This window comes from Mercenaria mercenaria, chromosome 2, assembly GCF_021730395.1.
Source record: "Mercenaria mercenaria strain notata chromosome 2, MADL_Memer_1, whole genome shotgun sequence".
Taxonomy (NCBI): Eukaryota; Metazoa; Mollusca; class Bivalvia; order Venerida; family Veneridae; genus Mercenaria; species Mercenaria mercenaria.
In genome coordinates, this window is record NC_069362.1 from 2,037,180 (window position 1) to 2,053,792 (window position 16,613).

The 16,613-nt window shown below is 34.7% G+C and overlaps 1 protein-coding gene across 3 annotated transcripts in view; it reads right to left on the reverse strand.

The window, feature by feature from the left end:
- Positions 1–1,850: 1,850 nt before the first annotated feature.
- LOC123563077 (neuronal acetylcholine receptor subunit alpha-10-like) overlaps positions 1,851–16,613 on the reverse strand; it is a 242,721-nt gene continuing 227,958 nt past the window's right edge. For all 3 annotated transcript variants that reach the window (XM_053528339.1, XM_053528331.1, XM_053528336.1), the window contains 2 exons: positions 10,215–10,330; positions 1,851–8,241 (listed from right to left, as the gene is read on the reverse strand). In XM_053528339.1, coding sequence (XP_053384314.1) covers positions 7,825–8,241; positions 10,215–10,330 — 533 coding nt within the window. In that variant the 3' untranslated portion in view covers positions 1,851–7,824. The remainder of the gene's footprint in view (positions 8,242–10,214; positions 10,331–16,613) is intronic.

The following is a 16,613-nucleotide window of genomic DNA, read 5'->3' on the forward strand; positions in this document are numbered from 1 at the left end:
ACTCAGATTGTAATATTTAATGTATCGAAACAATTGATACACCGGATGCCTATTTAAATTTGCAATTTTGTTTCTATTTTGCGTTTAAGGTTTTCTTTGTATTTGTTAGTGGAAGTGGCTTCAATTTTGAAATTTATGTGAAGCTTGTGATCAGTTAAGTTAAATTTTAAGTTTATTCGTTATAGGTAACAACGTCAGATGCATTTTGGCTTTAATATGTATTGTCTTCAATTATAAATAAATGTTCGGTAAACTGTTCCAAAATGATTACATTTAACTCCTTTTAAATTTAATTTTTAATGCAAAAAAGTATCATTGTAACGGTCCCGGTTTTCAAAATAACAAGATCAAATATTTATATTTATATCTTCTACAAGGCAACTGATAGCAAGCTATTTCTTCTCTTCAATCTATGTAATCCAAGATACACAACGTTGTCAAGCGAGCGGATTTTGCACAATCGTATCGAATAGAAATATCAGTACAATTTAAACCTTTCCTTTGCAAAGGAAATATCGAAAGCTAATAGTTGAAGGAAATATCCGAAAGGTAATATCCAAAGAAAATACCCGAAAGGTAATATCGTAGACAGGAGGCACCTGTGGGTAGTGAATCAAGATAGAGATGCATAAATCAGCACCTGTGGGTAGTGAATAAGGGTAATGATGCATATTTCAGCACCTGTGGGTAGTGAATAAGGATAATGATGCATATATCAGCACCTGTGGGTAGCGAATAAAGATAACGATGCATATATCAGCACCTGTGGGTAGCGAATAAGGATAACGATGCATATATCAGCACCTGTGGGTAGCGAATAAGGATAACGAAGCATATGTCAGCACTTGTGGGTAGCGAATAAGGATAACGAAGCATATGTCAGCACCTGTGGGTAGCGAATAAGGATAACGAAGCATATGCCAGCACCTGTGGGTAGCGAATAAGGATAAGGAAGCATATATCAGCACCTGTGGGTAGCGTATAAGGATAACGAAGCATATGTCAGCACCTTTGGGTAGCGAATAAAGATAACGAAGCATATATCAGCACCTGTGGGTAGCGAATAAGGATAACGAAGCATATATCAGCACTTGTGGGTAGCAAATAAGGATAACGATGCATATATCAGCACCTGTGGGAAGAGAATAAGGATAATGGTAACATGTCCAGTTTTGTGCAAACTTGCCAAGAACATACCACCTAAGGAAATCATATGTAAAATAAGTAGATCAAACCTGACTAACATACGTCTTTAAAAGAATATTATTGTTTTTCATTTTATTATTTTTAATAATCTTTTGATATAGACAGGCATGATAATGAAGACAAATTTGTTTTTTTCTCAGAAGAAAATGACGTTTGTTGACGATTGTTATCTATAGTAATGCTTTTGAGTGTTGTTAGAAACGAGAAAACTTTCCTTGTTTCAAACCGCTGCTTTATCGTATGTAGAAAGGCATTAGACCTTTCATTTCTCGAATCCCATCGGAACCATATATCGACATTTACTCAGTATACACATTTGAGAGGCCTGTAAGCGAACGTACTTTCGTTGATTCATGATCGCAAGGAAGATTTATTTCATAACAAGTAGAATAAATTTAGAGGTGCCTCTGCGTAATGTCCGAATCACTTGGTCCTCACCACTGTGGCTCGAAACCTCGCTTGATGTTTAGAAAAATAACCATCTGTTTAAAAATGGTCGGTTGTTTTACCCAATGCACCGACAAAAAGCACAAAAACATTAATAAACAAAGAAACGCATTGCGATACCATTGGGTATTTTAAACTTGTTAGTTTAAACCTTTTCATAGTTACAGGAAAGTGATATAAAGAGACCAACAACAGAGTACAGTTACATGGATTTATTAACGATAGTGTCATCATGTACAGAAAATGAAATTATGCTGTGATGAAATGAGTAACATGACATATTATTACAGAGCTGTACGCATGCGTGATGAGCTTGCCTGGAAGACTCTTCCTCTAAAAATAGTAACATATATACAGTTCTTTCCTAATACAACCAAGCACATATATTATCCTGATTCAAAAATACATATACGCAATAATTTGTTTTTTCACTATGTCTGGTTGCCAATTACAGTTTTATTCTTAACTGGATTTTAGTTAAAACACATTTTATTTATAAGCGTGTGGAAATCTCCAAACAAAACATACAGTAATGTAACTTCTGTAAGTAATTGAATATAAACTATATGAAGGCTTACGAAAATATTTATATAACTAGAAATCAATTATCTACTTCGTCTACTAGTCTATAAAATAAGTAAATATACCTATATTTCAACAATACATATTGTGCATAGTTTAACAACAGAGATTGTCCCGTTTGAATGGTACATTCTAACTCGTATAAAATGAATGACGTAGCTTCTCTACTATATATTTTTGTAGGTATTGTTAGAAACAGCGTATCATTCACTTCAGTCTGCAGAGTATAAATTACCATGATGGTGGATTTCATAAGAATTGGACATACACAAATAATACATATGTCTTTGCAAGTCTTCCTAATGTTTGTGATGAAGATTTGTCTGTAATTCATAAACTTCTAAAATATTTGTAGAAATAAACATTTAAGTCAGACGTGCTGATTTTAAAAAAAAAAACAGACTCTGTATCTTAAGGTAAAAAATTTATTTTGTTTAAACAATATTCATAAGAAGAGCCCTTGTCACAGAGATAAAAAGTAGTTTACAAAGTTACATAATGTGGGACTTGCAATGCAACTGGACATCAAGTGATACCAATCGCAAGTTATGGGACATAAATTCAAATCAAGTGGAAACTCGATATCTCAAATTCCCTTATCTCAAACTCCCGACTATCTCAAAGATATTTTCAGGCCCCGTCCCGAAAAACACGTGCAGAAAATATCATTTTAAATTTCGATCATATTGAAGTGAAGCGCTCTATCCCTTGGAATTCGAAATACAGAGTTCCAACTGCAGTTTGTCATATTTTATTGCTTCTGAACACATAATAATACATTATACATATACATGATGAGTAAAAGTAAATTAATTTGTCTTGAAATAATATATATAATATAACAGATATGGCACCAAAATATTTTAAAGAAAGAGTAAAATTACTCCGAAACTCATTAGTGAAAACTGCGCGATGTATAAAATGTGGCTGATATATAACTGTAGCTGTTTTTCACTTCCGAAAACTAATTTCAGCACATTTCCACACGCACACAAAATTCTCATATGCATTAGGCTATATAGCCTAGATTACCTGCCCTGCCATGAATACTTTGATACCTTTGCAGGGTACCAGATTGCATGGAACAGCAAGCCATTTACTGTTACTATTAGACGTCTGAATGACGCTTTATTCATGCGAGTCACCAGAACAAATGAAAGAAATGAGAAGCATTTTTAAAATGAAATGACAATGTTGATGGCTAAAGCAAAACAGATACCATACACTGAAGACAGGCACATGGGGCTTCATGAAAGATTAAAGAAATAGACTAAGAGTATAAACCATCACATATCTGAAGACATAGAAATGTAAAGGTAAGAAATGCTTTTATTTAATGAGATCACATAAAGAATATTTCCACTAGAGTTTGTACAGGCAGAGGTCCCGCTATCTAGATGTTGCCAATATTCTTTACAATTACGAATAACCGAAATTTTATTTTTTGTATCAATTTCCAGTATCAATAATGGATAAAATCAAGGAAACTAGTTATTGTACGTGAAATGCAAACATTTACCAAGTAGTTACTATACAACTGATATGTATTGACACTTTAACGTAGGGATTCAACTTATTGACAAATTTCAACATTATTTTGACATGTCTGTGCAAACTCTATGAAAATACGGACGTCACAAGTTTAGGCAATGACGTCAAATGTTACATTTCGGACGCAACATAGGGGGTCTATATAATTCTACACCACAGAGAAGACTTCTTTGAGAAGAAATCTAGAAGATACAGTAAATGTTTACAAAATACATGCATTTATATTTATGTCATAGCAAAATACAAATCAAACGACATGTTTACATCTTTTAAAACACCACGTGACATTGCCTGATGTCATCCTTTACGACAAAAAGTTTGTGAAACTTATAAAACACAGTGTTTATGTAAACTAAAAATTCAAATTAGCTGGAAAGTTGTTATTAATTAATACTGGAGTGGGTGAAGCCACGTGATGTTTTACCAATGGACACAAGACAGCTAATAAGAAGGTAACACAGGAGCACATCAATGTATGAATGATTTACATGGGATTTTTATGATAGTAAGACAGCATGATATGTACAATTAAATACCTATAGCAGTTTACAAAGATCATATTAGTTTTGCTTCAAATAAAGAAAAGGCTAGACTGAAGCCACATGAGCTCAGTCAGGACAAGGGTACTGGCTTGGGAAGCTGTAAACATAAGTTTAGCTTTCATTATCATACTATAAAGATTGTTCATACTACATTTTTACAATTGTTAAGGGCCAATAAATCGGACAAAAATGTAATTATATGGTTATTAATATACTTTACATTTCATATTTCATATTTTTTTTTATAATTGTGAAGTAATTATGCACAAGAGCTCACGATTTGTTGTAAACATTGACAAAGTTTAGTTGTTGTATTGTAAAATTCGAATGGCTTGTAAAACAAACTTTCAAAATGTTTTATCATAAAGCTCTAATTTACCAATGTTAACCAGAACATAGACTTTATAATTATAAAATGCCCCCACGTTTCAAAATGTTCGCCCATACAAGTTCTTGTTTTGCAAAAGCATGTTTTACATTTTAAAAGTATAATCAAATAAAGACAATTTCCAACAAATCTGACAAAGTAAAGGCCATAATATTAATAAACCAAACTTTTAGGGTATACCATACCTTCTTATTTATCTAACCATTTACATACCAAAGTACAGACTTTGTTTTATGTGGAAAGTTAACTGAACGAAAGTCAATGCGACAATTGCCTACACAGTATCAGTATTTATAGACATTAGAGGGAACATGTTTGATAAGAAAATTGCCCCCTTTTCTTCTTTGAAGTCAAATCATATCCTTAATTATGACGGAAGTCAAAGTTATATCATTTCCATAAAAGGCAGTGTTTCAATCATATAGAAAACACGTGTAATAAAATCTATAACAAGATCTCAGTCGTTACTGTCACAGTTATATACAATTATTCATATTGAGCGCTTCTGAACTACTTGACGCCTTTTGCAGTACTACTGAGTAGATCAAAATAAGTAGATACAGGACAAAAATGCAGAATACAAATACGAGCCATAAATACAAGACATAAATACGCGACATAAATACGCGACATAAATGCAAGACATAAATGCAAAACATAAATACGCGACATAAATACGCAACATAAATGCAAAACATAAATGCAAAACATAAATAAGAGACATACATACAAAACATCAATACGGTACAAGTACTGAAATTATTAAATCAAGACTATGTGGCATTGAAAGAAAGTACAAGTATTAGCAACTACTTCGCTTAATTCAGGCTTAACATTTAGCCTGCTGACGGCATGAAATTATACCTTTGCGACCAGTGCAGACCAAGATCAGCCTACACATCCGTTCAGTCTGATCATGGTCTGCACTGTTCGCTATTCAGTCAGTAAATTTTCAGTAAACACCACTTCAAAAAATAACAAATGGTTCTGCCCGAATTGTATGACGGACCAGTCCATTATAGAAATTCAGCAGGGTAAGGTAATCGTCTTTTTCCTTATCTTTAAATTTTGGGCACCATTGAAACACTGCATAATTTTAACACTTGATGTTACCGATCGAAGCATACAGCATTTAAATCAAATGAAAATTAACACGGTCACTACATTGAAGTTGGTATTGCTGTAATGTGATTTACTCTACACTATGTTATCGAATGTTTTAGTGCACATGTTGTCGCACCGACTTCCTAAATCATACGCTAAGGCAAATTTGGTTGCAAAAGTCTGTAAAAATTGCACATTTTGTTGTTTCGGCAAGAATCTTTTTTCACTCCAGTTTATCATATGGACTTGCAATGATATAATTATCTTTTGTAAATTAATCTCAATTATAGATTTATATGGCTATTTACAACATAACAACATATATATTGCACTGTCCTGGCAAGAATTCTAGCTAATAAGGTTTTCAGCGTATCTCCTGCATTAATTTGAAATTTGTCGGCAAGAAGTTAAGAAAATTTCAGAGAAAAGAAAACTATCATTACATTATCAAAACTATGTGTTAACTTTCTGTATAAACAAGCCGCAAAATAGTATGTGCATTACTATATATCTATATACTATAAATATAACAGAACAGCGTTGAACTGAAAGAATAAAACGTTCAGGGTCTGGCCACATCTATTTAATTACCAGTCTGTCTATATAACAGTAAGTAGCAGACGTATTCAAATATAGAAAAAGTCTTACAAGAATAGGACAGCACTTTAAAAAAGGGAATAAGACACTTTCACAGGAAGAAAAGAGAACGCTACAATCCCTGAAAGAAAGAACGGTAGTGATGTTGTACAAAATAACATGAATATGCACAATAGAATACCTCAAAACCATCTAAGCCATTTACACACAAAACATAGCAACATCATCAATTAACACATGTTTCAACATTTTAACATAAATTTGTATGAATATATTACCATTTACTCGTGCACTTAGTACAATAATCTACATATTTACATCCTTAAAATGCTAGAACATAATATGAATAAATGTAAATATGCAAAGTGCGAAGAAAAGAAAGTACTTCCGAAATGATTTTTTTAAACATTTCATGACATATTTTATACACCTTTTTCATTTTCAATTTACCTTTTATGTGTATAGCTTGAGGTTACTTTCCGGTATGCACAATGTTAACAGAATATGATGTAGAAGTGCGACAAAAAAGTGATCAAATGTAATTGTGCATAAGCACACGGAACAATTAAAGTTTCATTTCTATGAATTTATAAACTTTCATCTATAAGCAAAACTGCAAAATATCCTATCTCAAACAAAATATTGAAATCCGGACGAAAAATATGCAGTCAGTCTTTGATTAATGTGATTGTATCTTATTTGAAGTAGTGAATAAAGCATGTTTTATTCAAACGGAAATATTAAACACATCAAATAGGTATTCTTAGTACACAAATCAAATTCTAAACCTGTACACCAAAAATCTTGTTTTACTGCTCTCCCCGAAACGGCTCAAAATGAATTGAAATCAATCTTTGTAACGCAATCATTTCAACGCGGTTACAATGATTTCCCTTCTGATATTTATCGTTGTGTTATTATGGATCACTTTTACCTCATGATGTTTACAAAACTGATTTGATAAGAACTCCAGTTAATATGAAATAATATGAAATGGTACTTAACGGGTAATATATATACCCCACAAAGTAAGCTGTGTCTTTCACACTGCACTAATATGTTATGCAAGAGTCTCATGTAAATGTGTCATTAATCCGACATAATGCATGTGCTAAAGTAACATATTCTCGTAAGATTTAACAATGTATTTATCAATGACTGCCAAAAGTGATAACAGTTTTACTGTTTACATGATTTGGGACTTCTAAACGGTGCGACCGGAAAAAGGAAACACACATGGTCCTCAAAATTGCATTTGTTGTTGCCAGAATGTTTGCGCATGCTTCATTGCTATCGTGTAAAGAATTGAAGTGTTTTAATATTATAGTTTCCATAAATAGTAATGTGCATTCCATGTTAAAGTAAATCCAAACACGTGCGGAATATATTCAATTTTGTGATAATCATTTAATTACTCATGAAAATAAATGACATCACCACTGTCAACGAAACCAGTATCGTCATCAGGTAAATCCAGAAAAAGAATCGGTCAAAAATTAAACCCAATGCTTTCCACTCCTTTGCTATCTTTTCATTTTTGTCCTTGGCATCCAGTCTATCCCTGTAAACACTCAAAAACTCTCTTATCTCTGTCAGTTTTACGTCGATTTCGACCAGCTGTTGATTAGGTTCTATCTGGTCCTTTTTTAAACTTAACACTTCACAAGAGCTTCTCCAACATCTGGGAAACTTGCTGTCCCCATTTGCCAACCCCATTCCCATTCCAGGTATGGCCGGAGGTATTAACCGTTTCTTATCCGCCTCTAAGAACGGTCGTACAAGATTGTCCATACACATCGCTCGTGCAAAGAACCTGAACATCACCTGTCAGCAAAACCAAACATGAATACATATGGTCTTAAAAAAAGTAAGAATAGAGCAAGTACTAGCTATTAACCAGTTTGAAATACTGAAAATGTAACGAATGCGATTTTTAAACATAATGACATTTTCCATTTATCAAAAAATCCTAAGATTGAATGTTAAGTGACTGATCTTCAATTTTTACAGATATTTATAAAATACGGTTTACGATTTTATTTTATTTATCTAAAGACCAAATGCGTTTTACTGGATAAAACATTGAAGAGCTTTTAATATAACACATTGCATAAAATGAATTGTCCTCAATGGCCAAATATTCAAGGGGCACATCTTTCAAGAATGAAAGAAAAACAAGTCTGTACAGTATTATATACTGTGAAATCATTAATACTCGTAGGGGACTAATTTTCGTGGATTTCGTGGTTGAGTCAATCCACGAAATTTAATCATCCCAGCGAAGAAGTAAAATTCCCATTCATTTTGTGTTCAAATGAACCAAGTTTTGACCCAAACCACAAATTTCATGCCAACAAAATTAAATGATTTTACAGTAGCATGTGAATCGTTGGTCGAGGAATTCCAGTATACACTGTTTCTAAAGCTTTTATGTATTTCATTCTCAAACAAAAGCTACTACTCAAATCGGGACCTCGGAGGCCGAGTGGTAAAGGTCTCTGACTTCTAATAACTTTCCGCTCAGCGATTTGGTTTCAAGTCTTACTTGAGAAGTAGACTGGCCCAATGTCGGAAACAAAGCCCAAAAGGGCACCTGGAGTTTTCATTCACTACCAAAAGCAAGAAAGTTGGACGCCATATAGATTAACTTGCATCGCCATTCGGTGTGACTACTCTATCCTCCCCAAACAAAACAAAAAAAGAAACAAACAAAAAAAAAACCAACAAAAAAAACGCGATTTAGTTACCAAAACATTTTAACACGTATCATTCCAACACTTACTATTTTTGATCAATAGTAACGCAACTTAAAATGTGAAGATCTCATTTGATACAATAAACCATGCCGTTGATATTTATCAAATATTATCATGATCAAACAAAACTAGTTTTAAAATTAATACCCACTTTTACTGTGTTTTGTTTTAGCATCACTTTAAATGGCTCAGAATTTTATTTCAAAATCTACGGAAAGTCGTTTTAACGTGACTTCCTCGGCCGCAAATTTACTTAATAATATTCAGTTTTCTGATAACCAGTTACTGAAAACAGACGCTAAACGTATCTTGTTTCAATAACCATTTTAATGCATACAATTGCTACATGTACCGTATCTTCACATATTGTTTTCTATAAAAATACGCAAATTATAGAAAACAATCATATTAGGTTTAAGCAAAAACCAAAGCTGATTTGAAACAAAATGCAATCTATTCTAAGTTATACACCATTGCTAAGATACAATAAATAGTGTAATTTCCGTGAGCTTACCCTCAGCAGACGAACGAAGGGATAAGACCGCTAATACAAATCGATATGTAATGGTGTCTGATTACTCTGCAGTGGAAATTATTTTAAAATTCCTGCTTTCGATACTTATTTCTCTTAGACTGGTACTAGAAGAAAATATTTTCTGTTTGACAACAAAAAGTTCTGGTACAAAGATTATGTACATGATCAAAATGGAACGGTTCAACTCATTAAAATCTGGAAATGCTGACGTTTGTACAGAAACACCGGGAATACATGACTTCACACCGACCACCCAGACTTGAGACACTAGATGAAACCCGCGACAAAGTAGCTTATTTTATAAGATTCAAGACTTTGAATTGAAAGGTAGCCCTTGAGATTGAACTTACAGCCCAGAGAATTTGGCCATGGCAATTTGACTTACTTGCGACGAATGTTTTAGTTACTTTCTGAGAACAGGTCAAACCTGCCACTGAATCGATGAGCCTCAGTCGGGTAAACTGACGAACCTATATAAAACAAAGCAAATGGATGGCAATACTTACGGTACGAAGCAGCTTTGGTACCGGCGATCTTGCTCCATAATATGAGAGATTTACAACAAAAACATTAAGGAATGTTGAACAGGTAATCAATATCATATTCAGGCAATAGTAAGTACCTGAAATTGAAAATAAACACATTGTTTGTAAAAGAAATGAGCCGCATCATGAAAAAACCAACATAGTGCGTTTGCGACCAGCATGGATCCAGACCAGACTGTGCATCCGCGCAGTCTGGTCAGTATCCATGCTGTTCGCTTTCAAAGCCTATTGCAGTTAGAGAAACGCTAAAGCTACAGTCACACATACGGATATGTCCGTGCGTTGAGGTACGGTGCGGATAGGGTTAGTCTGTGGATGTATAACTACGGAGCAGTACGTCTTAGTACGGGAAAAATGGTGAGAAACAGGAAACAAACAAAACAATACTGGACGCGAATAAGTACGGATAGATACGAGGTACTACGCTGAATTACGTTTTACTGCGCCTTGCAACTTGCCCAGCGCACGGACGGGTCTGCGGTAAACCACGTTGAACTATGCTTAAGTACGAGCAGCCTCGGATAACTACGTTCAGCTACGGCGAGGTACGTAACAGCACGGATAACTACGTTTAAGTACGTTTAACTACGGATGAATAAGTTTCAGCCAAGTTGGACTAAAGTCACGCTCAAATGGCTACGGTTCGCTCAAACTTTTATGCATGTTCAAAAGTTGGAGAAACGTGCAAGTCTGGAATAAGTTTTGAATACGTTTTGACCACGTTTTGGTACGGATTAATACGAATGACTACTCTGAGGTACGGCTCAGGTACGGATCGATACGGATTACTACGTTTCTGTCCGTAGCTAGACGTAGCTATCCGCGCCGTGTGTGTGACTGGGGTATTAGGGAACAGCATGGATCCTGACCAGACTGCGCGGATGCGCAAGCTGGTCTGAATCCATGCTGGTCGCAAATGCACTATGTTGGTTTTCTCATGGCGTGGCTCTTCTCATGGCGTTGCTCAAATAAATAATGCTAATACATCCATCTACACCGCAGATTCAAGTACACTGCATTCTTTGCAACGTAACATTTAATGGAAATGGATAACTTCATATAAACATTTTCATCTGTATTGTTTTGTTTAAATTAAGTCCTTGATCTAGCTTTAAAGGTATGGAAAATACCACTTTGTTAAGATATTTCATCGAGCATCTTTTGTCGTAATCGTAATGATCGAATTTATTCATGTAGAGATAGGCCCTAAAATTTTCAATGATAGAATTACATTAAATAAAGTCTAGAAATTAATTTCCAAGTCCTTGAAATAACCAAAAATGATTTCACAAATGTGAAGTTTATGATAGTTTTGTTAATATCAATAACAGAAGTTTTAATTTTTAATTTAAAGTTGTGATCCACAAAGAATGACAACTCTTGCCTTGGGCTAGTACTTATAAGTAGAGATCTATTAGTTTACTTCCCTTGCAATTACACAATTGAGTGGAAAATGAAAACTGTTTAAGACACAATATCATACTTTTTTGCACAACAAAATCATTAAGGATTTATTCATTTGTGTTTGATTTACCCCTCAAGACATGGTTCCTATGATTCTGTCAACTTACATATGGTAAAAAATTAACTTTTAACAAGCCAATAATAAAACGAAGTACCAGTAGGTAAATAATAGTGCAGATAATACAGTTTTGCTTGTATCAAAATGTCACAATAGATCCACTTTTGTAATACAGAACACCTGGTAGGATTAGTAAAGGTGCAATTATATTGATCTCTATTTCCTATGCCTAATTCATGTAAGAGGAAGCTATAGATTCTAGCTTGATCTAGCTTAAATTTATTTAAGTTCCTCCTCGGGCAATGACATCAATTTGAACACCACGATCTGCACAACCTATTATCCTATACCTATGGAGTCGAGTCTATTCAATAGACGTGAAATAGCGTTCCGCTCAAGCCGGTGCTAGTGGTTTGTGTGTGTGTGTGGGAGGGGGGGGGGGGGGGTAGGGGGAGGGGTGCGTGCGTGGGAGGTGTTGCACATTTCATAATCGCTCATATACAGACTCAATCCGAGCCAAGTCTGCTTTTTTATACTTGGTTGCGTTCTTTGCTTCCAAAGGATTTATTATCTATGACAACAGCAATCTTTAAGTGCCGTGTGGCGTCTGTAAAATGTCTCCCCGCACTTGGATTCAGTGTCGTTTTATCTTCGGTTCTTTTGGGATCATCGAGTTCATTCAATAGATGAGTAATAGATTTCTGCTTAAACCGGTGCTACGGGGCGTGAAAGGTGTAGCACTGAAGAACATTTGAGCCGTGCCATGGGAAAACCGACATAGTGGCTTTGCGACCAGCATGGATCCAGACCAGCCCGCGCATCCGCGCAGTCTGGTCAGGATCCATGTTCTTCGCTAACAGTTTCTCTAATAGCAATAAGCTTTGAAAGTGAACAGCATGGATCCACCAGACTGCGTGGATGCGCAGGCTGGTCTGGATCCATGCTGGTCGCAAAGCCACTATGTTTGTTTTCCCATGGCACGGCTCATTTAACTATACTGATCTTGAACTTACTTTAAAAACGAGGACGCTACATATTAAACATAACAGTGTTGTCAAGGAATGCACAATAATTGACCTTATACATGTAGATTATGATAACTTAAGTCGAGATTTTGTGGTAAAAATAATTAGACAAAAAACTAAATATTTATCACTTGTTTGGCCACTTATAACCAAGTCTTTAAAAATTGACGAATATATTTTGTGCATCCAAACAACGCTATGAAATATGATAAATACTTTTACAACGTTTATTGATTTTAACTACAAAGTAATAACCTGTACAAAAACAGCATTATCTTGGACCGCAACCTTTACCTTACTCATAAAGTTAGGAAAATAGAAACGCGTCGCTAACACGAAGTGTTGTTTTATGTTATGTGCAAGTAAAATTGGGATAAAGATAGGAAATTTATGGCCAGCACATAATAGAAACATTTGAAGAATATTTCAACTGTCCTGACAACCAACTTGAAAATGTTCTAGACTGATATCAGCTTAAATCAAACAAGAGTAGTGTTACTCACACCCTATAAACGACTGTATTCCCCCTCTTCCTCTTGCGAGTGATCAAAAAAATAAACTGACAGCTAAAAGTTGAAAAACAGCATTTTAAAGTGACTGATTTGCTTTGAAGGTATATATATTTACATTTTATTGGAAACTAAACATGATTTGTTTCTGTATATAATGTGTTAGTCTGATGACAGGTATTATAGCAAACAACCCGATTGATCACTGATTTTGTCCAGAAATTGTACATTGTCGGCGTCAAAAGTACTTATTATCTTGCTTGAAAAATGACCTACATGTACATTCAACTGGCTCGTGGATAAAGAAATAATACTTGTTTGGTAAAATAAAATAGAATCATTGATAAATTCTCCAATTTGTTTATAACCGTAAATGAAAGAAGATTCGGTGTTATTTCCCGACTGTGTACACGCTTGCTTAATTACTGTTCAAGTGCTTGTGAGTTTGGTAAAAAGACTGTATGCCTGTTTGTGAGTGACTTCTTTATAAATATCGGCGTTTCCTATGCTCCTGTAGTATTTCTTCATATTTAGAACGCGCAAACAATGTTTGAAGGAGGGTGGTATAAAGCAGTCACCATGCGGTCTGTCTGTCCGGTCTGTTTGTATATTTGTTCTCATATATTTGGTCGTGCATTACTTCAATGCTATTGCACCTACCTCTCTCAAAGTTTACATACAAACATCGGCCATATGTAGTTATTATCCATCTTTTTTCTTTTTAAAGTGACACTTAAAGGTAAAACATGGTCTGTTTTTCGTGTCAGTGCCATAACTTCTTTATACATTAAGGGATTTGTAAATAACTTGGCATAAATGTTCACCATCATGAGACCGTAATGCGATGACGTGTCGCATACAAGACTATATTTTCTAGAATTTCAAACCATTGAAACCAATATATAATCGCAACTGCAATTAATAAGGTGTGAAAATATGAACAGTAAATAGGGCGATTTGGAGTGAAACGGCGCTAGATTGAATCCACTTATCCTATGTGGATCGCTTTCTTGACAGCGTCGCACAGTAAACAGCTCTATTTTAGTTTTGTCTTTGTATTGGCCATAAACACATGAACTTTAACATGAAACTTGTCTTATTTTACTGGAAAAAAATTCTGCGAATGAAATAAGTCCCTATTTTACAAGCAGAAGTGCCATTAGAAGGAAAAATGAGGGTTTATTACCTCACCTGAGCAAGAAGTGCTCAAGGTGAGCTTTTGTGATCACCCTATGTCCGTCGTCCGTCGTTGTCGTCCGTCGTCAACAATTTGACTGTTAACACTGAGAGGTCACACTTTTGGTCCAATCTTAATGAAACTTGGTCAGAATGTTACTGAATATTACCCTCAATAAAATCTTGGACCAGTTCGACATTGGGTCATCTGGGTTCAAAAACTAGGTCACCAGGTCAAATCAAAATAAAACCTAGTTAATACTATAGAGGCCACATTTATGACCATTTATTAATGAAACTTTTTTTTCAAAATGTGTTTTTGGTGATATTTAGGTCGAGTTCAAATCTGGGTCAGATGGGTCAAAAACTTGGTCACCAAGTCAAATCAAAGGAAAAGCAAGTTAACACTCTAGAGGCCACATCTATGACCATATCGTAATGAAACTTAATATTAATCTTGATAATCTATAGGTGACTTTAAACCTGAGTCAAGTGGGGTCAAAAACTAGGTCACCAGATAAAATCAAAGGAAAAGCCTGTTAACTCTCTATCGGCCATAAATATGGCAATATCTCTAATGCCTACCCACGACTATCCGCTGTGATTTGATAATCATTTTTCATATATTTATACTTACCAAATAACATACAGCTTTCGATATCAATGTCAAAATTTGCCGATCATACTGAAACAAAGACGAGGTACAACTCACGCCATTTTTAAAACAACGGAAGTGGATTGAGCAAGGCCTAGCGATGAAAACGACCAAATCCACAAGGACAGATTCCCGGCGTGTGTGCGTTATCACTATCAAATGTAAATTATTTCTAACATGAGAAATAGCGGTAAATCTTGACGGGTAGTAAACACGACGGCTGTATTTGTAACGATAACATGTTTATTTTATTATTGAGGAATGGGGAATCGGGTAGTTAATTCAACTATTTTGTACTACTTTTGAATCTTGTTGACTGATTTACCATGAAGTAAACTCTGAATTACTAATAAGGACTTAATCGACTTTTCCGATAATGTTTTCGTTATCATTTTCTATTTATACGTCCATTCGCAGGATACTTGCGGGTGAAATAGTTGTTTTTTTTTTAAATCAGAGGATCATTTTGTAGTAGACGGACAGACAGACGGGGGTCAACCTATAGTCCTCTCCTGTCTCATCTCATCGATATTTTGAAATCGTAAGGTAACATTTTTTCGTGTGATTTCCATAGGGAATCGACGGTTAATTTCTTGCAAGACATAGTAGGGACCCTGTGTATACATTCAGTTTCTAATTCGTATTTTATGATAGTATATGTGTGTAAAACCAACACTGAACACTTGCATGTAAACGATTCTGAAGCTTTCAATAAATTATTTAATTAAGTAGGATAGCGAGTCACAGACACTCCACCCCACCCCCCAATGGATTAGTACAAGCATCGCATGGGGAGTTCGACATTAAATGACATTATAAACATGACGACTGATCAAAAGAAACAATTTTGTATGCATATTTTTTATTTCATTTACGCCTTTTAAGGACATAAATCGCCTATTGTACTCGCAAGATGGAATACAGTATCACTCGCAAATACGCATTCAGATCAAATATCAAAATTGTCAAGTCGGCATACAGTAAATGTTTTTTCACCGACTAGATAGAAATTAATTTCATTCAAAAACGCAACAGAAACGAAACATTTTATTTACATATACATTTTGTATTTATGTAGTATGCATACTTATAACAGAAAACATCATGGATAATTGGATTACAAATCAATTTGGCGTGATATTCATCAGTTTCGTGACTTGGTCGAGTGAATTTTCATGCAATGAGTGTGATCAGTCAACATTTTTTAAACATTACCTGTCAGTTTCATCTATTATATCACCATATACACATATTTATGTTAGACGTATCGTTTAACTTAAATACACATATACAGTGAAAAGCCAAATAATGAATTTGAAGACGATTCTTACCTTTTGCGTGTCTGTTTATTGTTTTGATCACTCGCATGAGGAAGAGGGGGAATACAGTCGTTTATAAGGTGTGTTACTACTAAAGGCAAGAATTTGGAGTGGTTGTCGCCTTGCTCTAGTATAGCATTGTAACACATTTATT